Source organism: Sebastes fasciatus, chromosome 23, assembly GCF_043250625.1.
Source record: "Sebastes fasciatus isolate fSebFas1 chromosome 23, fSebFas1.pri, whole genome shotgun sequence".
Taxonomy (NCBI): Eukaryota; Metazoa; Chordata; class Actinopteri; order Perciformes; family Sebastidae; genus Sebastes; species Sebastes fasciatus.
Window position 1 is genome coordinate 458,794 of NC_133817.1, and position 27,046 is coordinate 485,839.

General features: G+C 45.7%; 1 protein-coding gene across 1 annotated transcript in view; it reads left to right on the forward strand.

Moving 5' to 3' along the window:
• The window catches only part of hmga2 (high mobility group AT-hook 2), a 37,341-nt gene that overhangs the window by 5,683 nt on the left and 4,612 nt on the right, over positions 1-27,046 (forward strand). Inside the window, exons 3-4 of the mRNA XM_074625628.1 lie at positions 11,599-11,649; positions 26,124-26,156. Coding sequence (XP_074481729.1) covers positions 11,599-11,649; positions 26,124-26,156 — 84 coding nt within the window. The remainder of the gene's footprint in view (positions 1-11,598; positions 11,650-26,123; positions 26,157-27,046) is intronic.

The following is a 27,046-nucleotide window of genomic DNA, read 5'->3' on the forward strand; positions in this document are numbered from 1 at the left end:
CTGCTTTATTTAGAGTATTTCAGAATAAAAGCATTGTGTTAATGAATGAATGATTCTGTGCACTAAAAACGCTAGAGGACTTTTATTTTGAAATCTAGATAGGAAGTGTAAAATATTGATGGTCAGTGACATATTCTACAGATGTCTAGACATGGAAACTGTAGTAATCTTGCTCATATACTGTCAATAGATCACCTTCACTGTCTGTTGCTGCTGGGAGACGCAGCCGAGAGGTAAGCGGCAAGCGTGAAAAATAGGCGAGCCTTCTATTCTATAAAATAGACGCACGTCTGACGTGCGTCTGACGCGCGTCTGACGTGCGTCTCATGCGGGCAGTGTGTCCACTCTAACCTGTTAACATGGACGCCGAAATAAAAAACAACACGCGACGTTGCCGTCACGCGAGCATGATGCGCGCTGTGTGGCCCGGGCTTTAGGCTCCTGATGACAGCAGCCTTAGTGCTCTGTTGGTTGGTGCCGGGTGCCGGGTGCCGGGTGCCGGGTGCCGGGTGCCGGGTGCCGGGGTCTGGGGCCGGGTGCCGGGTGCCGGGTCCGGTCCCGTGTCTTCATTCATTAGCCAGATGAAGCGGTGTTAGGCTCCCGATGACAGCAGCCTTAGTGCTCCGTTGCCACCATGAACCACTGTAAACATTCCCAGAAGCACTCTGCTCTCGCTGTAATCCGGTCTCATCTCATCTGGTATTGTTATGATAAACACTGCAGATATCAATCTTTCCAGATGAAAGCGTCCCGGCTCGGCCCACACCTTTAACTTATACTCTTTAAAAGTTCACTTCCCCCCCCACATCAATCTGCAATCTCTGACACAGATCCAGCAGCTTGGAAGTAGAAACAACCGCACTGCAACACCTCCACTGGAACTATTACTGCAGAACATAGACTGTAGTATCTGGACTATTACTGCACAACATAGAGTATAGTATCTACACTATTACTGCAGAACATAGACTGTAGATCTACAGCTATTACTGTAGAACATAGACTGTAGTATCTACACTATTACTGCAGAACATAGACTGTAGTATCTACACTATTACTGCAGAACATAGACTGTAGTATCTACACTATTACTGCAGAACATAGACTGTAGTATCTGGACTATTACTGGGCAGAACATAGACTGTAGTATCTACACTATTACTGCACAACATAGACTGTAGTATCTACACTATTACTGCAGGAACATAGAGTATAGTCTGGGGACTATTACTGCACAACATAGACTGTAGTATCTGGACTATTACTGCACAACATAGACTGTAGTATCTGGACTATTACTGCACAACATAGACTGTAGTATCTGGACTATTACTGCAGAACATAGACTGTAGTATCTGGACTATTACTGCACAACATAGACTGTAGTATCTACACTATTACTGCACAACATAGACTATAGTATCTACACTATTACTGCAGAACATAGACTGTAGTATCTGGACTATTACTGCACAACATAGACTATAGTATCTGGACTATTACTGCACAACATAGACTATAGTATCTGGACTATTACTGCAGAACATAGACTGTAGTATCTGGACTATTACTGCAGAACATAGACTATAGTATCTGGACTATTACTGCAGAACATAGACTGTAGTATCTACACTATTACTGCAGAACATAGACTGTAGTATCTGGACTATTACTGCACAACATAGACTGTAGTATCTACACTATTACTGCAGAACATAGACTGTAGTATCTGGACTATTACTGCACAACATAGACTATAATATCTACACTATTACTGCAGAACATAGACTGTAGTATCTGGACTATTACTGCACAACATAGACTGTAGTATCTGGACTATTACTGCAGAACATAGACTATAGTATCTGGACTATTACTGCACAACATAGACTGTAGTATCTACACTATTACTGCAGAACATAGACTAGTATCTGGACTATTACTGCACAACATAGACTGTAGTATCTACACTATTACTGCAGAACATAGACTATAGTATCTGGACTATTACTGCACAACATAGACTGTAGTATCTACACTATTACTGCAGAACATAGACTGTAGTATCTGGACTATTACTGCACAACATAGACTGTAGTATCTGGACTATTACTGCACAACATAGACTGTAGTATCTACACTATTACTGCAGAACATAGACTGTAGTATCTGGACTATTACTGCACAACATAGACTGTAGTATCTACACTATTACTGCAGAACATAGACTGTAGTATCTGGACTATTACTGCACAACATAGACTGTAGTATCTGGACTATTACTGCACAACATAGACTGTAGTATCTACACTATTACTGCACAACATAGAGTATAGTATCTACACTATTACTGCAGAACATAGACTGTAGTATCTGGACTATTACTGCACAACATAGACTGTAGTATCTACACTATTACTGCACAACATAGACTGTAGTATCTACACTATTACTGCACAACATAGACTAGTATCTACACTATTACTGCACAACATAGAGTATAGTATCTACACTATTACTGCAGAACATAGACTGTAGTATCTGGACTATTACTGCACAACATAGACTGTAGTATCTGGACTATTACTGCACAACATAGACTGTAGTATCTACACTATTACTGCAGAACATAGACTGTAGTATCTGGACTATTACTGCACAACATAGACTGTAGTATCTACACTATTACTGCAGAACATAGACTGTAGTATCTACACTATTACTGTAGAACATAGACTGTAGTATCTACACTATTACTGCAGAACATAGACTGTAGTATCTACACTATTACTGCAGAACATAGACTGTAGTATCTGGACTATTACTGCAGAACATAGACTGTAGTATCTACACTATTACTGCACAACATAGACTGTAGTATCTACACTATTACTGCAGAACATAGACTGTAGTATCTACACTATTACTGCAGAACATAGAGTATAGTATCTGGACTATTACTGCACAACATAGACTGTAGTATCTGGACTATTACTGCACAACATAGACTGTAGTATCTGGACTATTACTGCAGAACATAGACTGTAGTATCTGGACTATTACTGCACAACATAGACTATAGTATCTACACTATTACTGCACAACATAGACTATCGTATCTACACTATTACTGCAGAACATAGACTGTAGTATCTGGACTATTACTGCAGAACATAGACTATAGTATCTGGACTATTACTGCACAACATAGACTATAGTATCTGGACTATTACTGCAGAACATAGACTGTAGTATCTGGACTATTATTGCAGAACATAGACTATAGTATCTGGACTATTACTGCAGAACATAGACTGTAGTATCTACACTATTACTGCAGAACATAGACTGTAGTATCTGGACTATTACTGCACAACATAGACTGTAGTATCTACACTATTACTGCAGAACATAGACTGTAGTATCTGGACTATTACTGCACAACATAGACTATAATATCTACACTATTACTGCACAACATAGACTGTAGTATCTGGACTATTACTGCACAACATAGACTGTAGTATCTGGACTATTACTGCAGAACATAGACTATAGTATCTGGACTATTACTGCACAACATAGACTGTAGTATCTACACTATTACTGCAGAACATAGACTAGTATCTGGACTATTACTGCACAACATAGACTGTAGTATCTACACTATTACTGCAGAACATAGACTATAGTATCTGGACTATTACTGCACAACATAGACTGTAGTATCTACACTATTACTGCAGAACATAGACTGTAGTATCTGGACTATTACTGCACAACATAGACTGTAGTATCTGGACTATTACTGCACAACATAGACTGTAGTATCTACACTATTACTGCAGAACATAGACTGTAGTATCTGGACTATTACTGCACAACATAGACTGTAGTATCTACACTATTACTGCAGAACATAGACTGTAGTATCTGGACTATTACTGCACAACATAGACTGTAGTATCTGGACTATTACTGCACAACATAGACTGTAGTATCTACACTATTACTGCACAACATAGAGTATAGTATCTACACTATTACTGCAGAACATAGACTGTAGTATCTGGACTATTACTGCACAACATAGACTGTAGTATCTACACTATTACTGCACAACATAGACTGTAGTATCTACACTATTACTGCACAACATAGACTAGTATCTACACTATTACTGCACAACATAGAGTATAGTATCTACACTATTACTGCAGAACATAGACTGTAGTATCTGGACTATTACTGCACAACATAGACTGTAGTATCTGGACTATTACTGCACAACATAGACTGTAGTATCTACACTATTACTGCAGAACATAGACTGTAGTATCTGGACTATTACTGCACAACATAGACTGTAGTATCTACACTATTACTGCAGAACATAGACTGTAGTATCTACACTATTACTGTAGAACATAGACTGTAGTATCTACACTATTACTGCAGAACATAGACTGTAGTATCTACACTATTACTGCAGAACATAGACTGTAGTATCTGGACTATTACTGCAGAACATAGACTGTAGTATCTACACTATTACTGCACAACATAGACTGTAGTATCTACACTATTACTGCAGAACATAGACTGTAGTATCTACACTATTACTGCAGAACATAGAGTATAGTATCTGGACTATTACTGCACAACATAGACTGTAGTATCTGGACTATTACTGCACAACATAGACTGTAGTATCTGGACTATTACTGCAGAACATAGACTGTAGTATCTGGACTATTACTGCACAACATAGACTATAGTATCTACACTATTACTGCACAACATAGACTATCGTATCTACACTATTACTGCAGAACATAGACTGTAGTATCTGGACTATTACTGCAGAACATAGACTATAGTATCTGGACTATTACTGCACAACATAGACTATAGTATCTGGACTATTACTGCAGAACATAGACTGTAGTATCTGGACTATTACTGCAGAACATAGACTATAGTATCTGGACTATTACTGCAGAACATAGACTGTAGTATCTACACTATTACTGCAGAACATAGACTGTAGTATCTGGACTATTACTGCACAACATAGACTGTAGTATCTACACTATTACTGCAGAACATAGACTGTAGTATCTGGACTATTACTGCACAACATAGACTATAATATCTACACTATTACTGCACAACATAGACTGTAGTATCTGGACTATTACTGCAGAACATAGACTGTAGTATCTGGACTATTACTGCACAACATAGACTGTAGTATCTGGACTATTACTGCACAACATAGACTGTAGTATCTACACTATTACTGCAGAACATAGACTATAGTATCTGGACTATTACTGCACAACATAGACTGTAGTATCTACACTATTACTGCAGAACATAGACTGTAGTATCTGGACTATTACTGCACAACATAGACTGTAGTATCTGGACTATTACTGCACAACATAGACTGTAGTATCTACACTATTACTGCAGAACATAGACTGTAGTATCTGGACTATTACTGCACAACATAGACTGTAGTATCTACACTATTACTGCAGAACATAGACTGTAGTATCTGGACTATTACTGCACAACATAGACTGTAGTATCTGGACTATTACTGCACAACATAGACTGTAGTATCTACACTATTACTGCACAACATAGAGTATAGTATCTACACTATTACTGCAGAACATAGACTGTAGTATCTGGACTATTACTGCACAACATAGACTGTAGTATCTACACTATTACTGCACAACATAGACTGTAGTATCTACACTATTACTGCACAACATAGACTGTAGTATCTACACTATTACTGCACAACATAGAGTATAGTATCTACACTATTACTGCAGAACATAGACTGTAGTATCTGGACTATTACTGCACAACATAGACTGTAGTATCTACACTATTACTGCAGAACATAGACTAGTATCTGGACTATTACTGCACAACATAGACTGTAGTATCTACACTATTACTGCAGAACATAGACTGTAGTATCTGGACTATTACTGCAGAACATAGACTGTAGTATCTACACTATTACTGCAGAACATAGACTGTAGTATCTGGACTATTACTGCAGAACATAGACTGTAGTATCTGGACTATTACTGCACAACATAGACTGTAGTATCTGGACTATTACTGCACAACATAGACTGTAGTATCTACACTATTACTGCAGAACATAGACTGTAGTATCTGGACTATTACTGCAGAACATAGACTAGTATCTGGACTATTACTGCAGAACATAGACTGTAGTATCTACACTATTACTGCACAACATAGACTGTAGTATCTGGACTATTACTGCACAACATAGACTATAGTATCTACACTATTACTGCAGAACATAGACTGTAGTATCTACACTATTACTGCACAACATAGACTGTAGTATCTACACTATTACTGCACAACATAGACTGTAGTATCTACACTATTACTGTAGAACATAGACTAGTATCTGGACTATTACTGCAGAACATAGACTGTAGTATCTACACTATTACTGCAGAACATAGAGTATAGTATCTGGACTATTACTGCACAACATAGACTGTAGTATCTACACTATTACTGCAGAACATAGACTAGTATCTGGACTATTACTGCAGAACATAGACTGTAGTATCTACACTATTACTGCAGAACATAGAGTATAGTATCTGGACTATTACTGCACAACATAGACTGTAGTATCTACACTATTACTGCAGAACATAGACTGTAGTATCTACACTATTACTGCACAACATAGACTGTAGTATCTACACTATTACTGCAGAACATAGACTAGTATCTGGACTATTACTGCAGAACATAGACTAGTATCTGGACTATTACTGCAGAACATAGACTGTAGTATCTGGACTATTACTGCAGAACATAGACTGTAGTATCTACACTATTACTGCACAACATAGACTGTAGTATCTGGACTATTACTGCACAACATAGACTAGTATCTGGACTATTACTGCACAACATAGACTGTAGTATCTGGACTATTACTGCACAACATAGACTAGTATCTGGACTATTACTGCAGAACATAGACTAGTATCTGGACTATTACTGCACAACATAGACTGTAGTATCTACACTATTACTGCACAACATAGACTGTAGTATCTACACTATTACTGCACAACATAGACTGTAGTATCTACACTATTACTGCACAACATAGACTGTAGTATCTACACTATTACTGCACAACATAGACTGTAGTATCTACACTATTACTGCACAACATAGACTGTAGTATCTACACTGCTCTGGAAGAATAGATCTTTATTCACAGAGAGCTGCTGGTTGAGGTCTGAATGACTCTAACGCGAGCCCGTCCTCAGCAGAGCAGCGTTTGTTTAAAGTGACGAGGCTCTGTGAGTGATGACAGAGGAGTCATTCCTTCCATTAGGGTGTGAAGGTGGATGGAGGGATGAACAGAGTGTGTGAATGCTTCAGTATGTAGTCTGACCCGTTCTGTAGTCTGACCCGTTCTGTGTGGCCGTGCGCTCGGCGGCGGGCCCAGAGGTGTCGTGGCGGTCTCGTCCTGATGAATTGTACTAATGAGAATACCGGCTTCCAGACAGCAGACGTTCGTGGTGTTTCACACACGGAAAGTTCACATTCACACGGAAACTGGAAAAAACAGAACTCAAGAGGAGGTCAAGCCCGGCCTACTTTCACACCTGCACACATGTGGCCACGCAGCCCCCCCACACACACATTCAGCTGGGGGTTTCTCAACCTTGTTAGACGATTCAGTAAACACAGACTGAAGCCTTGACTGTAGAGGATGTAGATCAGGAACCTCTCTAAGCCCTCGTCCACACCGGGAACGGCAGCAATGCGTGGCGGCTGCGTTCTGTCATCGCTAAGTGTCGCCCCCGTCGACGTATACTCACACCCCTATTTACATGCCTACATATGACCTACAGTATGTTGGACTGACAAAGACCTTTGAATTATAATTTCAGTCTGTGTGGACACGCTGTTATACATTGCAGGGAGGAGGTCGTGGTGGACGGACGTGTCAGCCTTCCTGTTTCCTCCCAACAGTCAGTGTTTGCTTTCTTTAACCAGTCACAAGTAGTTCCTCTTTTAACCTAAATGGTTTGCTAACCTTAACAGAGTATTTTTTTAACCAAACCACAATCCTTCCCTCCCCCTGAGCAAGGCATGTGCTGCCTAAACCCAACCAAACCTGAACTACAGCGGCGGCAGCGACATGAATCTGTTTGTGATGGTGATTTTTGTGTTTGGGCTATGGAAGGAACCGTCAGAGCTGCTGCAGACGTCCTGCTGCAGACGAGCTGCTGCAGACGAGCTGCTGCAGACGTGCTGCTGCAGACGAGCTGCTGCAGACGAGCTGCTGCAGACGTGCTGCTGCAGACGTCCTGCTGCAGACGAGCTGCTGCAGACGTCTTGCTGCAGACGAGCCGCTGCAGACGAGCCGCTGCAGACGTCCTGCTGCAGAAGAGCTGCTGCAGACGTGCTGCCGCAGACGTCCTGCCGCAGACGAGCTGCCGCAGACGTCCTGCCGCAGACGTCCTGCCGCAGACGTCCTGCCGCAGACGTGCTGCCGCAGACGTGCTGCCGCAGACGTCCTGCCGCAGACGTGCTGCCGCAGACGTCCTGCTGCAGACGTCCTGCCGCAGACGTGCTGCTGCAGACGTCCTGCCGCAGACGTGCTGCTGCAATCGTCCTGCCGCAGACGTGCTGCTGCAGACGTCCTGCTGCAGACGTGCTGCTGCAGACATGCTGCTGCAGACGTCCTGCTGCAGACGTCCTGCTGCAGACGTGCTGCTGCAGACGTCCTGCTGCAGACGTGCTGCTGCAGACGTCCTGCTGCAGACATGCTGCTGCAGACGTCCTGCTGCAGACGTCCTGCTGCAGATGTCCTGCTGCAGACGTCCTGCTGCAGACATGCCGCTGCAGACGTGCTGCGTCTCTCTGCTCAGACACATAAAACACGCCGATGATTAATTGAACAGGGTTTCGTCTTTCAGACCATTAAGTCTCCACATTAAAAATGCAGCGTCCCAAACAGAGAACTGGGATTACAGCACACAGATTGGCTGGCCTGCAACGTGATATGTGTCATGAAAGAGCATCAGAACATCACATGACGAGACATCATCGTTGTGTTGGAGCTTAAGTTGACTTTTTACTCTCCATTAGCAGTAATTAGTCAAATTAAAGGTGTGTGTAAGACTCGTCACCTCCCTCGACCTCCTCGGAGAATATACGGACTAGGTCTTCCTGTAGACGCAGATCTACAAGCAGACTCCAGGAAGTAGTATAAACAGAAGTACTACGCTCTGCAGCGTGTCCACGTCCTCCCGGGAGTACATCAGGGACACTACTCGTTACCAGCGCTACCGGTACGCCGCTGATTCACATGTTGGCGTGTGTATCGGCCAATATCATCAATCATTATTACATTCTGAAAAATACAAGTAGATATTGGGTTTGGTCATCCTCCTCCTAGAAGATTTGAAGGTTTTTGAATTAAAACGATGTAGTTTCACATCATTTTGGAGCATTATTATTATATATATTATATTATTATTATTACTATAGTTAACGCCCAGAAAGCTTAAAGAGAAAAGTCGCTGTAGTTAAATCAGTATTTTATTATTCATATCACAGCCTTCGTCTGAACATTTCATTCTTCTGGAGATGTTTGCCCTGTAAAATCAATTTCTATAAATCAAACAAAGACTCGTGGGTACCCATAGAACCCATTTACATTCACTGATCTGGAGGTCAGAGGTCAAGGGACCCCTTTGAAAATGGACATGGCAGTTTTTCCTCTCCAACATTTAGTGTAAGTTTGGATCGTCCAGGTCTGGCGTCCAGGTCTGGCGTCCAGGTCTGGCGTCCAGGTCTGGCGTCCAGGTCTGGCATCCTGTGTTTTCTGGACTCTGGGATCCAGCAGCTGATGTGTTGAAACCCTCTACCTGTGGTCATGTGACCAGGCTGGGTGGTTTGTACTCAGTGTGTCGGGGTGACAGAGGAGCTGCTGTTGTTCTCTGAGCCAAATAGCTGCAGAAAGCCACACACACGCCCCGACACCACCGCCACCACCGATACTCGCTGGTCATTGTCTGCCAAATTAATTGCAGGTCATCAATTTGACTAAGATTTCAGCTGCCTGCCTGCCAGCCAGAGACAGGCAGCCTGGCGTTGCTCCATGAATTATTGACACGGGTCTGGTCCTGTTAATCGTGGATGACTGCAGAGAGTTTGGCCTTTTGACTGCCCTGGGCGGTCTGCAGGTCCGATCTCTCCCAGTTCCCACAAATACATCACATCATCCTGCTGTCTGAGTGAGAAAGGTACGAGCCAAACACACGGGGACATTCCAGGTATTCATTTCACAATAAGAGAGCGCTCTGTAAACGTGCACACTCGGGCCGCGTCCATGCTGACGGAGATACATCTGAACATTCCCTTCAGCTCACTGATACATCATATATTCATCTCAAACAGTTTAACGTACTCAAACAGGAAGGATGTTTGTTGGGGACTATTTTCAGCGGCGGATTAATCCATATCTGGTGCTCTAGTGTGTATTTGACTTGGATTTATTTCTATACCTAAAAGATAATTCTGGTTTATCAAAACGTGGATCTTATTACCTCCAGGAGGTCATGTTTTCACCGGCGTTGGTTTGTTTGTTTGTCTGTTTGTTTGTTAGCAGGATTACTCTAACAGTTCATGATGGATTTGAATGAAATGATTCGGAGGGTTGGAGTGTGGCACAATGAACGATCCATTCCATTTTGGTAGCGACCCAGATCATGATCCGGATTCTGAGCATGAAGACCACAGGGTGTAACACATGCACAGTATAACTGATGACGCGTTGATGACGCGTGACCCCGCCTCCTTCTGAGAGCAGAGAGAGACGTGTGTGTGTGGATGTGTGGAGCTGCTGTCCGTCCGCGGTGAGAGAGAACAAAGCGGTAGCTGACGGGATGAGAGACAACGTAGTGTAACGTTCTACACACATAACAAGGCTGCTGAATGAGAGAGGCATCCGCCGATACGTCACACGGAAACACACCGTGTTAATATCAAGCCGACCACCTCACGGTACCGCCAGCTGGGAGCTGGGATCTGTTGTTAAAGTCACGCGTTGGCGGAGGTCTGCGCTCTCCGAGGGCCATTCTAGTTATCTCTGGGGAGATCATGCGTTTGGTTGTGTGTGTGTATCTGTCTGTCTGTCTGTCCGCGGCTGATCTCTTATACTACTGGACCCAGCAGCCGGATATTTTCTGTGCTCATTTATGGCTGTATGGTCAAGGACCTCTCGTGGTCTGCGCTCTCCGAGTGACATTCTAGTTGTCGTTTTTTTGGACATTAGCCATAAGAACATTGTACTCAATAATCTGGGAACACGATGTCTCAGTGTCTGTTAACATCTGTCCCAGTTTCCAGATCCACTGCTGCACTGATGTGATCTCCGTGTACCTGACAGTGTCTTGGTGCTCATTCAGCATTAACATCCAGTGTTCATGTCATGAAGGGATGGTCCGGATAAAGACTCATCTAATCTACTGTTTGTGTTCACAGAAAGCCGAGGCGACCGGGGAGAAAAGACCCCGAGGGCGACCCAGGAAATGGGTGAGTGTTCTTCAGGTGTGAGCTGTGTCTGCTGATTTGTGTAAATGTGCACGGAAAAGCCTGGTTTCATTTCTACACTCTCTCCCGGCCCCCGCTGGATATACCGCCGGGTTTTAATGATGGACTGTTTCCTTCTTCTGTGGTCATCTGTGGATGTTAACTCTCATCCAGAGGGTCCTCTCGTAGTATATATGTGTGTTCGGGGATATCTCCTGAATGTATAGTGTTATCAGTCTTAGAGAATGTTTACTCTCCACCCGCTGCAGGAATACTTCATGATTCCTGGGACAGCTTGAAGGCCTCTGTGTTTATCAGCTCCACAGTAACAGGCCTGATGGATAGAGCAGTTAGAGAAGTGCCACCAGGACGGGCGAGGAACTTTCTCCTGCATATGTCACGTCGGCTTCTTGATGTGTCAAAGGGGGAACAAAAGAAGCGTTTGCCTCCAAGAACAGAGTCATAAAGTTTATTTATGTTCATTTCCTGGAAGGAATGGCGTGTTCCAACAATCTTTAGGATATCCTCCACCGACCAACTTCAGCTTATCAGCTCCGCGCGGTGGCTTCAAAAGCTGCAGCGAGTAAATGAACTGCTCGGTTCACATGCACGTACACTGAATCCTCCTCCTTCAACAACAACAGGCCACAGCTGCCGGCGTGACGCCGCGGCCTTCAGATCACGTCTAATGTCTCTGGAGTAACTCACGATAGCACGCCGAGGGGCTTAACAGAGCAGGACAACCAGGTGAACCACACCAAATAATAAGTCCTTCACGCTTTGCAACCTGTGAACACAACAAACTGTTTACTATAAACCACCTTCAGTACAGACACACCACACTGAGAGGGAAGTCTATCATGTGTAGTAATGATAATTCCACATTAAATGTCTCTAGTAGAACCCTTTAAATGCGTTCATCTGTTACTCCAACTGGACTTCCTGACTGGATGCAGCGTTGTTGTGACGGAGGGATGGTTTAGTCTGAATCTTCATGATGTTTACTGTGAACACTTAAAGTTAAACTCCTCTCAGGAAGCTGGATTTCATACAGTAGTAGTACAGTATTGTCACCTGGAAGATAGAAACACAACTTCCTGGTCGTCTTCTGTCTGGAATTCATCTTTGTGGATTTCAGTAGAAGTATTGTGATGCATCCTGACAGCTGTTGTGTGAGTCTCCAGCTGTGTGAGTCTCCAGCTGTGTGCAGCCACTGAACTCTTGGACCGAGCTGATAAAGCGGTGGAGGTTTTACAGCAGCGTTTCCTTTGTTGTGCTGCGTGTCCCAGGTACACGCACCAACATCCACCCACGCAGCGGCCTCCGTGCTTTACGTCAACCCTTCTGGCAGAACTACAGACGGGCCGCCGCGCTGCAACTAGTCCGCTGTGTATCGTAGATAGTGTACCTCTGTGACTGCTGCGGGGTCATGTGCTGCTGACACCCGGACCACAATCACAGTCTTCATAAGCCTTCCAGCTGCTTTCTGCTGCATCGGAGGAAATGTTTAACTGTCAGCCCGATCATTAGTCTCTTTAGTTCTCATTGTTCACTTCAACCTATAAAGATGCAACACTCTGGGACTATTCAAGCTGGAAACCTGCCATGGGACTTATCAGGAATGAATTGGAATTAATGGGGAATAAAATGGAAATATTGTGTATATAATGTGTGATGTTTGTGTTTAAGAGGAGGACCCAAAGGCAGACAGATACTGTTAACAAAAAGCAAGCTTTAATTGTGAAGCTGGTCACTGGTGGTAAAAACTGAGGAAGACTGAGGAACAAAACAAAGTACAAACTAAAAAAACGTCAAAAAAACTAAACTAAGTCCTAACTGGAGGACACGAGGAACAGCAGGAACACTGGCAGGACTGCAGGAGGAACAAGGCAGCACAGGGACTACATCCACTAAAGGAGAGCAGGTGATTATTAGACTCAGGTGGAACAGATCAGGGCGGGACGGGAAGTAAAACCAGACATGACACAAGAGGTGAGAGACTTTCAAAATAAAACAGGAAACACTAGAATGAATGAATATAACAGAAACCCAAATCACACTTCCAGAACTAGTAAAGCACTAAAAAGATAAACACAAGATAGTCTTAACGGAAGGTGTGCACAGTACGGATGGGTTATCTGCTCAGGCTGGATTCATTTATTCATTTGTTTTATAATCCATTCATTTCCCAAATAAATCCATTCATTTGTCAGATACATAGGATGTGAAATGTGCCGTGTGGTGAGTTAATGATAGTTTGAACATTTGAGCTGATGGAGTCGGTCGTGTGCAAACTTTAAAGGATTTAAAGTGAGTTATTATTAAAGACGTGTTTTTACATCAAATAGATAAATGAAAACTCCTCAGTTAGTTCAAGCTCCATCCCACATGGTAACAGCTGCTGTAGACTTTGCTTTAGGCTTCTATCTGCTGGTTAACTGAGATTAAACTCCAGTAATATGATCTAAAGTTACATGAAAGCATGGAGGGCTTCGGCTCAGACAGAGCAGTAGTGTGATGGGAGACGCTGTCATTTTACTGAACTCCCATTTCATTTGATGCTGGCAGACGATGTGGACATGAGCTAGTAACACCTAGTGTTGTTCTTTTACGTGTAATAAGTTCACTGTTAAAAGCTTTTTGACTTTTAGATATGTGTTGATAGAGATGATGACCCTTCAGTCAGCTGGTGGGGTGTCTGTGACGGGGGTTTGTCTCTGGACCACCACCACACAGCTGGCAGGAACCGCTACCGGTCAGTCGGACCCGGCTGATCCAGCGTCAGTCCCTCATCGGTATGATGATGATGATGTGGCTGCAGGTCCTGTCCTCTGTGTGCAGGTGCTGAGATGGATAGGTGGAGCTCTGCCAAGCTGACCAGCTTCCTCTGCTAGTAAAAGCTTGAAGGGGGGGGGGGGACTCTGCTCTCCAATAGATCTCCATTCATCAGTTGTGCTCAGCAGCGAACCTTCTCTGCTGCCAGATGGCAACTGGCCATCGGAGTTTATGTGTTGGTTCCTCTGCAGGCTACCAGCTCAACAGTTTGTCCCCGTTACAGTAAAGCTCTGGCCTCCTGAACAGGAAGGCCTTCTGGTTGTCATGGCAATAATAACAATGACAATTATAAAAACTAAAGTTGTATTTATGGTGCCATCTTATTGAAGCTACTTTCAAGAAAATACCACGGCAATGGTGTACTGGTGGAGGGACCGGTACCTGGAGCCTGCTCCAATCAGAGGTGCAGTGGGACCAGGGGAATCTAAAAGTTCATCCTGAAGGAGAACCACAAAGGGAGACGGGAAACAGCAGATGAAAACAGGCAGGCAGGAATCACCACCATCTGTATAGAGAGAGCAGGAAAGAGGAGAATATTATAGTGCTGGTCTTTCCTCTCCTCTGGTCGGCCTGTTCCTCTCCTCTGGTCGGCCTGTTCCTCTCCTCTGGTCGGCCTGTTCCTCTCCTCTGGTCGGCCTGTTCCTCTCCTCTGGTCGGCCTGTTCCTCTCCTCTGGTCGGCCGGTTCCTCTCCTCTGGTCGGCCGGTTCCTCTCCTCTGGTCAGCCGTCCCGCTGCCTCCCGTCCCGCTGCCTCCCGTCCCGCTGCCTCCCGTCCCGCTCCCTCCCGTCCCGCTCCCTCCCGTCCCGCTGCCTCCCGTCCCGCTGCCTCCCGTCCCGCTCCCTCCCGTCCCGCTGCCTCCCGTCCCGCTCCCTCCCGTCCCGCTGCCTCCCGTCCCGCTGCCTCCCGTCCCGCTGCCTCCCGTCCCGCTGCCTCCCTACAGCTGCCTCTTTGTGTTTCATTCCCTTCAGTCACATCCTCAGTAACTCACACCCAGGACATATCCATCTCCCCTTTCTGTGCCCTTATCACCGTTAAATGGAGTCTACTGTGAGACTAATGCCCTCCGCAGTAAACGTTAGCGGAAGTGACTAAGTGAATGGGCGAGGGAGCGCGGCGTGCTGCGGCAGAGTGAGTGAGTGTGTGTTTAGGGGAGTTGATCTGGTGTGAATGGAAGAGGTCTCCTCCCGTCTCCCGTCTCACACAAGGCTCTGCTGCTCTTGGCTGCGGGTCAGACGCTGGAGGCAGGTGCCAAGCGGCGGCGGCGGCGGCGGCGGCGGCGGCGGCGGTGGAATCAGAGCTCGGGGGAGGAGAGGAGTAAGAAAGTCTGGCAGAGGTGATGAGCAGAACCGTGACCAGTTAGTCCAGCAGCTCTGTGAGGAGGCCTGGAGGATCCTCAGATACTAACAGCATGTGAACACTGAACATGTGGAAGGCGGGGGGGTGATCGGTGCTATTGTGATCGCTGTCGGACATTAAAACGCATTTTAGAGCCTCGGCGTCCCTCACAGAGGAGACGGGGTTTCGTGCAACAGATCCTCCGACAGCCGGTCTCCAGACTGAGTCTGAATCAAACAACACTAACAAGAGTCTGAACTGATGCTACAATATATTATTATATTATTATTATTATAATATTATTATATTATTATAATAGAGAATGGAAAAGCTCATTCTTTCATTCTGGACCTTTATAAGTTTGTGAGATTCAGTTGAAAGCAGGTGGACTTCACGTTTCTGTCAGTGTTCATCAGCAGATGGAGTTTGCTCCGTGATGACGGCGGCGGTTCAGTTGTCCAAAGTTCCTTCTTTACGTCATGTGATGACACAACGCCTTCCTCTGTTTAGAGACGGTCCACCGTGAGCTCCTGGTCGATGACCTTTGACCTCTTCCCAGTGGATGTTTCTGCTGTTCATTCACTCTCTCTGGTCTTTGCTGTTTCTGTGACCCATGTGATGTCATGATGACGTCATACTGTACACCGCTCCGCTGGTGACTCCTGGTTGGACTAAGATGGTGAACATGGTGAACCTTCATCATCATGTTAGCATGTTAGCATGTTAGCATGCTGACTTTAGTGTTTAGTGCCAAAGTTCAGCCTCACAGAGTCTCTAGTGTGGCTGTAAAGTCTTACGGCACGCTCACCGTTCACTTCCATTCTATGTGAGCGACGGGGCCAATAAAACATTTGCTATCGGTTGCAAAGCAAATTCACATCTTTGCATTGTGTGGAGTTCAACTCTGATGAACTTTGACCGGCGAAGTCATGGCCTCAACCAACAGCGAAGATGTGTGTGTGTGTCTCGCCAGGTGACGGTCGCCACCTAGCTGGAATCAGAGATAATCAGAGTCTGGACCCAGCAGACGCTTCTTCAATGGCTCTAAAACAAAGAACAATATCACTAGTTATACATAGTAATATTGCTCTGTGGAGGTTTTTCTTGTGTGGCAAGGAGAAAGAAATGGATTTCATTTTGTATTTGTAATGTAAATGTATCTTTGTAAGATGAGGTTTATGGTAACTATCCAGTTCTTCCTCGGTTAGTTCTAAACACACTGCTGATGTAAAACTTAGAACTGCTCACAGACTAATTCTACTGGATGTATAGAAGAGCAAATCTAGAAATGAAGACTTGTGGAGCAGATCTGAATCACTGGGCGGATACACTAAATGTGTTTTACTTCCATTGACATTGTGAGACGTCGGGCACGGCCTGGTCAGAGGTCTGCGTTCTGGGACGAGACGTCGGGCACGGCCTGGTCAGAGGTCTGCGTTCTGGGACGAGACGTCGGGGACAGCCTGGTCAGAGGTCTGGTCAGAGGTCTGCGTTCTTCTAGTTCACTATTGTGTCGTATCACTTTGGTTCTATTGAACACTGGCAGCATTCATTTTAGACTCATCTTCTTTATGCTGTTAATAGATCTTATGCAGATGACTCAGTTAGTGCTTGTATGAAGATGACGGGAGGTTTTGTGTGAAGGTTGCAGGTTGACTCGGTTTCTGTGTCGGTGGACTGGATGAGGTGGATTCAGTTGTTTTTGGTTGGGCCGTATCGGACTCCTTCCTCCATGCTGTTTGAAAGAGCGAGAGAGAGAAAGAGAGACCTCAGAGACAGCAGTGAAAGGAGTTGGGGGGTGGGCAGCAGCTTTGTCTCATTCCCTACATTCTCAACCCCCCACCTTCCTCCAGCCTCGACAGGCTGCTGCCGGGCCGACGGCCTGGATTCCAGCCACTAGAGGCCTTTGTTCAGACGGGGACTCTTCAAACATCAGGAGTTCTCTGGGACCTCGGCGGATTTCCACAGGTCACCTCTACCTCCCTCTCCTAACGCTCTCCCAACGCTCTCCTAACGCTCTCCCAACGCTCTCCTAACGCTCTCGTAACGCTCTCCCAACGCTCTCCTAACGCTGGAAGAATTGAATCATTTCACTCGGAGTCTGACTCTGAGCTGCTGCACAGATTAGGATGTAGAAACCAGTGGAGTTTAAGAGATAGCTGCAGAGATAACGTCATATTACACCATACCGTTGTAATATTTGAGTTCTCTTTTACTTCATTAGTGATTCAATATGACAGAAATCATCCGGCACACAGCGACGCATCATGTTTCACTGTAGGAATAAACAGAGGAAACCACGGGGAGTTAGCATGAGCAAAGACAACCTCAACGGCAAACCTGGCAAACGGTTTCAATTTAATAATGTAACCTCCATTTTCTTTAAAGGGACTGTATGTAGGGTTTTACACGTCTAAATGTTTTTAATCATTTAATCAAGTTATAACCGAATCTAAACTATTAGACCTTTCAGGGTTTCCTCTCTCAGCCTGTAGACCGCTGTTAAAGTGAAGAATGTGGGATGTTTTTTCCGTGAAAGTCCAACGGATGTGACATCATGTGCGCTCCTGAGTGCCGTCGCTCTCTTCAGCTCGGTTAGAAATTGTATTTGATTAGAAATGGAGTCCGTTAATGCGACAAACGACCAGCCGCCACCACGACTCAGACTCCAACACAAACTCAACGGAAGCACAAACACAGTTCTTTCTGGTGAAGCTCGTCTGGTGAAACAGGAGTGCTGCAGTAAACCACCGTAGTGATGTAGTGGTGTTAGCTGCGTTGTCTCACTGTTTTGACCGATCGCGTCTCTGCAGCGCGAGCAACAGGACGCTGACCGTCGTTGATGTAACGGCCACAGGGTCACTGTTAACAAGACATTTGTCATTCTTACATAGAGCCACGTTAAATGGAAAAGAATAATGTAAATGTGTATTTTATGCAGCGTGTTACTAACGCGACATTGTGCTGGAAAATATAGAATAAATAAATAAAAGGTCTTGTTGACCTCCCTCAGGAGAACACAATCATATCTGGACAGTTTGTCACAGCTAGTGTTAGGACAAATCAAGTTAACTGATTTTAAGAGCAGGTAAAATAAACTAGTGCCGTCCTCAACTAAAGGAGTTCTTAGTTGACTAACACTCGTAATGGATTTGTTGTTTTGAGTTGATTTATTTAGTTGAGTTTCTCCACAAAGAATCCAATAAAGCACCTCTTTAGATCTGGTGGAGACGAGCTTGTGAGTTTCTTTAAGTAAGTATAGACATGTTAGTGGACTGAGAGCAGAAAGCTGCAGCTTGTGCAGGTAACTAGTCCTGAGATGTTCAGATGGAGGTTTGTGGTGCAGTCGGAGGAGGAGAGCACTTACTGAGAGGAACCCCACATTCACATTCACTGTTTGTTTTACACAGGAAGCTGCACGGCTGTCCTGTGGTGTCCCGGCTGTTTGTGTAGCGACGGCTTGGAGATTTTCCCCTCTTCCCTTTTCACAATGCACTTCTTTCAAATTCCTTAAATAGATATGGACATTTATGTCATTAGAGTATTTCTGCTAGCACTATTATGAGGCAGGAAGTGAGCTGTTCCAGGCCCGACAGGTTAATTCAGAACATCTGCGACGCTCTGTTAAAACAAGGCCGAGCTGAGTGCCATGCATAGAGTCCTTCCTGTTTCAGAGCAGCCACGCATGCACGCCACATGCATTAGCATCAAATGGTTCCAAGACACTAAAGACTGCAGAACAGAATACACGCTGCTGAACAGAATACACGCTGCAGAACAGAATACACGCTGCAGAACAGAAAACACGCTGCAGAACAGAATACACGCTGCAGAACAGAAAACACGCTGCAGAACAGAATACACGCTGCAGAACAGAATACACGCTGCAGAACAGAAAACACGCTGCAGAACAGAATACACGCTGCAGAACAGAAAACACGCTGCAGAACAGAATACACGCTGCAGAACAGAAAACACGCTGCTGAACAGAATCCACGCTGCAGAACAGAAAACACGCTGCTGAACAGAATACACGCTGCAGAACAGAATACACGCTGCAGAACAGAATCCACGCTGCTGAACAGAATACACGCTGCTGAACAGAATACACGCTGCTGAACAGAATACACGCAGCAGAACAGAATACACGCAGCAGAACAGAATACACGCTGCTGAACAGAAAACACGCTGCTGAACAGAATACACGCTGCTGAACAGAATACACGCTGCTGAACAGAATACACGCTGCTGAACAGAAAACACGCTGCTGAACAGAATACACGCTGCTGAACAGAATACACGCAGCAGAACAGAATACACGCTGCTGAACAGAAAACACGCAGCAGAACAGAAATATACGCAGCAGAACAGAAAACACGCTGCTGAACAGAATCCACGCAGCAGAACAGAATACACGCTGCTGAACAGAAAACACGCTGCAGAACAGAATACACGCAGCAGAACAGAATACACGCTGCTGAACAGAATACACGCAGCAGAACAGAATACACGCAGCAGAACAGAATACACGCTGCAGAACAGAATACACGCAGCAGAACAGAATACACGCAGCAGAACAGAATACACGCTGCTGAACAGAAAACACGCTGCTGAACAGAATACACGCAGCAGAACAGAATACACGCAGCAGAACAGAATACACGCTGCAGAACAGAATACACGCAGCAGAACAGAATACACGCTGCTGAACAGAAAACACGCTGCAGAACAGAATACACGCAGCAGAACAGAATACACGCTGCTGAACAGAATACACGCAGCAGAACAGAATACACGCAGCAGAACAGAATACACGCTGCAGAACAGAATACACGCAGCAGAACAGAATACACGCAGCAGAACAGAATACACGCTGCTGAACAGAAAACACGCTGCTGAACAGAATACACGCAGCAGAACAGAATACACGCAGCAGAACAGAATACACGCTGCTGAACAGAAAACACGCTGCTGAACAGAATACACGCAGCAGAACAGAATACACGCAGCAGAACAGAATACACGCTGCAGAACAGAATACACGCTGCTGAACAGAATACACGCAGCAGAACAGAATACACGCAGCAGAACAGAATACACGCTGCAGAACAGAATACACGCTGCAGAACAGAATACACGCTGCAGAACAGAATACACGCTGCTGAACAGAATACACGCTGCTGAACAGAATACACGCTGCTGAACAGAATACACGCTGCAGAACAGAATACACGCTGCAGAACAGAAAACACGCTGCAGAACAGAATACACGCTGCTGAACAGAATACATGCTGCAGAACAGAATACACGCTGCTGAACAGAATACACGCTGCAGAACAGAAAACACGCTGCAGAACAGAATACACGCTGCTGAACAGAATACATGCTGCAGAACAGAATACACGCTGCTGAACAGAATACACGCTGCAGAACAGAATACACGCTGCAGAACAACAACAACAGAAAACAGGATTTCTTTTCCTGTAAATGTAAAGTTGAATAAGAAGTGAAGTGTGAGCAGACATGTTGCATCTCTGCTTGTCTTCCTCGTTTCCTTCCAGATACTCTGGGAACAGATTTCACTTCAAACAGCAGAGGCTCCTAAATGGAGCCGATCCAATTTGTCTGCGCCTTTCTTTCCTTTCAGAGCCCCCCCCCCCCAAAACCCCTCCAACAAAAGCCTGCTTGTCTGCGAGGAATTTTCCACATTCCTCGCAACGACAGACATTTTTCTCCTGTACAAAGGGCCCTTCGGCAAATTCCCCCTAATCGCCGGGTTTAGTTGGACCCTGATAGGTGCAGTTCATAACTCTGGTGGGGGGGAGGGGTGGCGGTGCTTCATGCCTAGAGCTGGAAGCTTTATTCCATAATGATGGCTGGTGTCGAGGTGGAACTAGGTGTTATCTTGTGTTGTTGTCTCCTGTGAGCTCTCTGAGGTTACATAGTGATGTAGTTAACAGAACAACCTCCACATAACCTTTAGGAATACAACGCTATAATGTTTAGAGGAAGACCTGCAGGTTTGAACACGTTGGACACGTTAGATGATCTGGAGACGGCCAGACAATCACAAGCTGTAGTCAGAGAGATGGGAGTGTTGGAGGTGACTACCAGGGTTTAAACCCCAGGTACGGAGGTCTCATGGGGTCAAGTTCAAGGAACGAAAGAACAAGAGAGAGAGAGAGAGAGAGAATGCACATGTGGGCGAGAGATCGGGGGGGAGTGTGTATGGACAGAAGGAAAGAGACAACTTTGGGCTCTTATGGTGCAAAATGTGTGAGGTTTGGCACGAAACCCAGCTCCTTTCTTTGCGGAGTGGCTACCTGTCCTTTACAGCGGTCAGATTATGTCCTGAGTACGGTGCAGGACATTTTTTTAGAAGGGAAAATAGCATTTTGACGCTAAAACCCACATACTGAGACCAACATGTGAATGTTCAGAAGTTACAGAATGATATAAAAACCTAACAACAATAATAATAAAGTATAATTATTCTAGTGGCACACTTTAGCCTCCATAATAAACTGACTAAAGTTTCCCAGTTCACTTGAGCAGTTTGTGATTTATAAACCTGCCGGATCAGTCCGATGTTTGCCTCCCTAAGTGCTCTATTAGGAGAAGTTATATTTTAACAGTTTAAATGGTGAAGCATTCCAGACTTTAACAGCCTCCTACTTTAACACAGCGTTTCATCCGAAGCCTATCTCGTGACTGACTCTTCATCCGTGCAGACGTCGTGTTTGTGGAGGGAGGGTTGGTCAAATGATCCATTTGGCTTCAAAGGAGGTCCAAAGGTTAGCGTGCCCGGTAACGGTTAACCAGAGCAAACAGCAGCAGCATCTATCTTCTGGGATAATTAACACTCCCACTGCAAGGACGGAGCACAATACGCTTTATATACACACAGACAGCACACTCATCACAGGTAGAGCTGCAGCTGGAGGACATGTGACGGTGTAGTAATGTAGAGGACTTAAAGGGACTGTTTGTAACTTTTTAAGCGTATAAATGTAGCGGGTCGGGACACATGCGCGCTCGCGTGTGCCCGGAGCCTCGTCTCCTCTTGCCTGCTTGCCTTCACTCAGACAGCGCGCGCGTTCTCGCGTACTCGCTCCACCTCTCACGTGCATGCTGCTCACTCCACACTGCAGAAGAGTTAGTTTAGCTCTGAGAATATCTAGTGAATGTTCAGTGGACGTTTGTGCAGAAATAACTGCTGCAGCTCCTCCAGACCAACAGAGGTTTCCCGTGTCTTGTGAAGTGACGGGGCTCCGCAGAGAGAAACGTTATCGTCTCCCCCGTTCCCTCCGGCCGCGGTCGGGAGGCTGAGGCGGGAAAAGCCAACACTAGGATCAGCATTGATTCATGGAGAGACCTTGGTCTGGTCAGCTAACATTACTGCCAAGCAGCTGAAATATAGAGTGATATTGTGCTTTTAGCTGACGTGTGTCTCCTCACTGTGTTGAGTGATGCTCCTTCATGTCTATGCAGAGCGAGCACAAGCGCCAGCAACAGGACGCTGACTCTAGTTGACTTAACGGACACAGGTGAAGCTGTTAACAAGACATTTCTGAAAGTTACAAATAGTCCCTTTAGTGAAGATGTGAGATAGACACAAAGAGAAGTAGAGGCTGGCTAAAGATGTGCACACTCCAAATCACTAAACCCCACAAATCACCCAACCCAACATAACCCCAGAGAGCCAACTGAAGGTGTTGACCCTCTGCAGACACACAACCAACTGAGCAGCCAACCTGCTGATATAGCCTCCCAGCCAGGCTGGTTATCAGCAGCTGAGGGGGATCACAGGTGATGAGCAAGGAGAGAGAGAAACCTGCAGAATCAGATCTCTCATCATCACTCTGACCACGACATACATTACACATTATTTTTTTAATAAATTATACGTGGTCGGGCCCCTTTACATGGTCGTGGTGGTGAGGACAGCGTCTCTGTGAGCGGTTGTAGATCAGTAACGTGGTGGTGAGGACAGCGTCTCTGTGAGGACAGCGTCTCTGTGAGCGGTTGTAGATCAGTAACGTGGTGGTGAGGACAGCGTCTCTGTGAGCGGTTGTAGATCAGTAACGTGGTGGTGAGGACAGCGTCTCTGTGAGGACAGCGTCTCTGTGAGCGGTTGTAGATCAGTAACGTGGTGGTGAGGACAGCGTCTCTGTGAGGACAGCGTCTCTGTGAGCGGTGGTGGTGAGGACAGCTGCTGTGGTGCTGCAGAGAGAGAGAGACGGAGAGCGGGGGGAGGTGATGGGTGGAGCGTTTTGTGAATGGCGTTCTGTACGAGGCGCTCAGCAGAGCGGAGGCCTCTCTCTCTTTGATCGGAGGAAGACTTGTGGAAAGAGGCTGCTGGGTGGTTGGAGAGCCGAGAGCCCGGAGCGCCGCATTCCTGGAGCGGCGGAGGGATTGGGTTTCAGCCCAGATGGGGGCTCCTACTTTTAGTCATACTTACCCAGCATACCTTGGAGCGGTTGGAGCTGCCCAAGCTGCCCTCACACTAGCTGCTGCTGCTAGGGCAGAGCAGCTGGACCCACCACTGATTCATAGTGTTAGACCCTTTAAGGGTTTGGGTTTCATTGATGGTTACTCTGGAATACTTTGTCCTGGATGCAGGGCGTAAACAGAGAGGACTCTTCATCCTCTGTCTTCATCCTCTGTCTTCATCCTCAGTGGAACCACATTCAGTTGTTTATCTGTTGTTCCTTTCATTGATCGGAGGTGTCAACGTGCTTATCTAGTAGCCGGCGCTCTCTGTGCTGCAGTCACTTCTTCATATATTGTAATATTATCATGTGATCTGCTGACTGATCTCTGATCGGTCAGTAGGAGGTGCTTTTATACGAGTTGATCTCTGATCTGGAACATAACCTGCTCCGGAGCAGGTCAGCTGTTCAGCATCAGTTACCATGGTGATCTACCCAGCATCAGTTACCATGGTGATCTACCAAGCATCAGTTACCATGGCGATCTACCTCCGTAAGAAGCGATCCATCTTCGTAGGATGGAAAACCCTGAAGGGTTAATCCTGAAGTTACCTCGCTAACCACAAACCCTGCTTCGTAGTCCAGACCTCTGGTGGAGATCTGCTCTCTACTGGGTGCACTTTATTGTTGTTAGTGAATCAACCTTCAACTTATTGATCAGTTTAACAACATATAAAATGCATTCATATTTGATATTAGCTAAATACTTAATACTTAATACTACTTGCACGAAATGCAAGTAAACAGAATATCCTTTGATCGCTCTCAGGTTACTTGGATAACTGTATCAGTTCTAGAGTTAACACAAGCCAACGAGCGCTGACCGCCGGGGTGCGTGCATGTATCAGACCCAGAACCCACGTGGGGTTCCCTCTGGGGCGCCCCGGCCGCTTTGGTGACTCTAGATCACCTGGAGCCGATCGCTGGCCCTCGTGGCGGCGACGTCTCATTCCAATGTCTGCCCTATCAACCTTCGATGGTACTTTCTGTGTCTACTATGGTGACCACGGGTAACGGGGAATCAGGGTTGGATTCTCTCTCTCTCTCTCTCTCTCTCTGCACTAGTCTCCAGATTCCTCCTCCACTGCTGCTTGCATTCCTCCTGCAGGACCCATCCGGTGTTGACATGGACTCCATTACTGCGTTTGAGCCGCCTGACATTCCAGCCAGAGCTGGCACAGAAAGCCCCAGCTGTTTGGACTGATCCGGGCCGGGTGGTGGTGGTGGGGGGTGGCTGTTTGGACTGATCCGGGCCGGGTGGTGGTGGTGGGGGGTGGCTGTTTGGACTGATCCGGGCCGGGTGGTGGGGGGGGGGGGTGGCTGTTTGGACTGATCCGGGCCGGGTGGTGGTGGTGGGGGGGGGGGGGGGGGTTAGGGACGTGTTCCCTCTTCTGAGGGCCGGCAGCTGGCCGGGCTTACCGGCACCGGGGACATTCTCACAGCTAATGGAGAGCTCAGCTGTTCAGCTCCGGTCCACAGCTACTTCCTGTTGAGCTCGTTCAGGAACTCCTCCACACCCACAGTGTGTGTGTGTGTGTGTGTGTGTGTGTGTGTGTGTGTGTGTGTGTGCTGTTTACGGCCAACATGAAGCCTCAGTCCGACCCAAACACAGGTTCTGCATCTTTAGAGGGCTGACACACATTTCAATGTAAAACCATGGAGGAGAGCTGTAGTAGAGGGGGTGTCGGGTGTCAGTCAGAAGAGCTTACAGAGAATATCTCAGCTAATTTAACTTCACCATGTTCTTCTTCTTCTTCTAGTTAATAAGAGCTAGTGGAGGAACATCACTAACCTCTCCCTTCTGTTCTCCTGCAGCCACAGCAAGTCGTCCAGAAAAAGCCTGCTCAGGTAAGATCATCAGGACTGTGCATACACACACACACACACACACACACACACACACACACATGCATCACACACACATGCATCACACACACACACACACACACACACACACACACACACACACACACACACACACACACACACACACACACACACACACACACACACACACACACATGCATCACACTTGGAGGACAAATGACTTTGTAATCCAGAATAATACTGTGTGTTATTCTGGATTTCAACACAGTGCTCTAACCTTTTTATTTTGTATGGAAGAAATGTAGGTTATACGTGCACAAGTATTACTGCACGTTGCTGGTCCCGTGGCAGAATAAGTGCTTGTGTGTTAATGTGTGTTTTTGAATCCTGCACCGCTGTTGTGCATGCACATATTTTTACAATACACGGAAAAACATTTCTAAACCTTCCAGGTGTGCTCAGCCTGATTTTTATGTTAAATGGGGGAGTATTTCAGTATAAGCCCATGTGGGTGTGGGAGGTGCTGCAGCATCCTCAGATTTCAGCGAGCTAACAGCTGCTGGCTGCTGGCCTCACAGTCAGAAGACACTTCAGCATCTTTCACAAGGACACTACACAATAAATCCCATCAACATACACTCCTTTATTAAACTGGTAACATGTATTTCAGGATAAGGAGGATAACATTTGGATACGCTGTTAATTTAACGTTAACATGAATTCAAACTGACTCACGTTGAACTCTCTGAATGAATCTGGATGTCTGTCTTTGAGGTGCTTTCCGTCTGAAAGGTTTGACGGGACTCTTTGCATGCTGGTTTTTATGAGTTTGTTATTGAACAGACATCTTCAGGAATCATTTGACAATATGCATATTGTAGAACCAAGTTGTTGGAGTCCAGATGCAGACC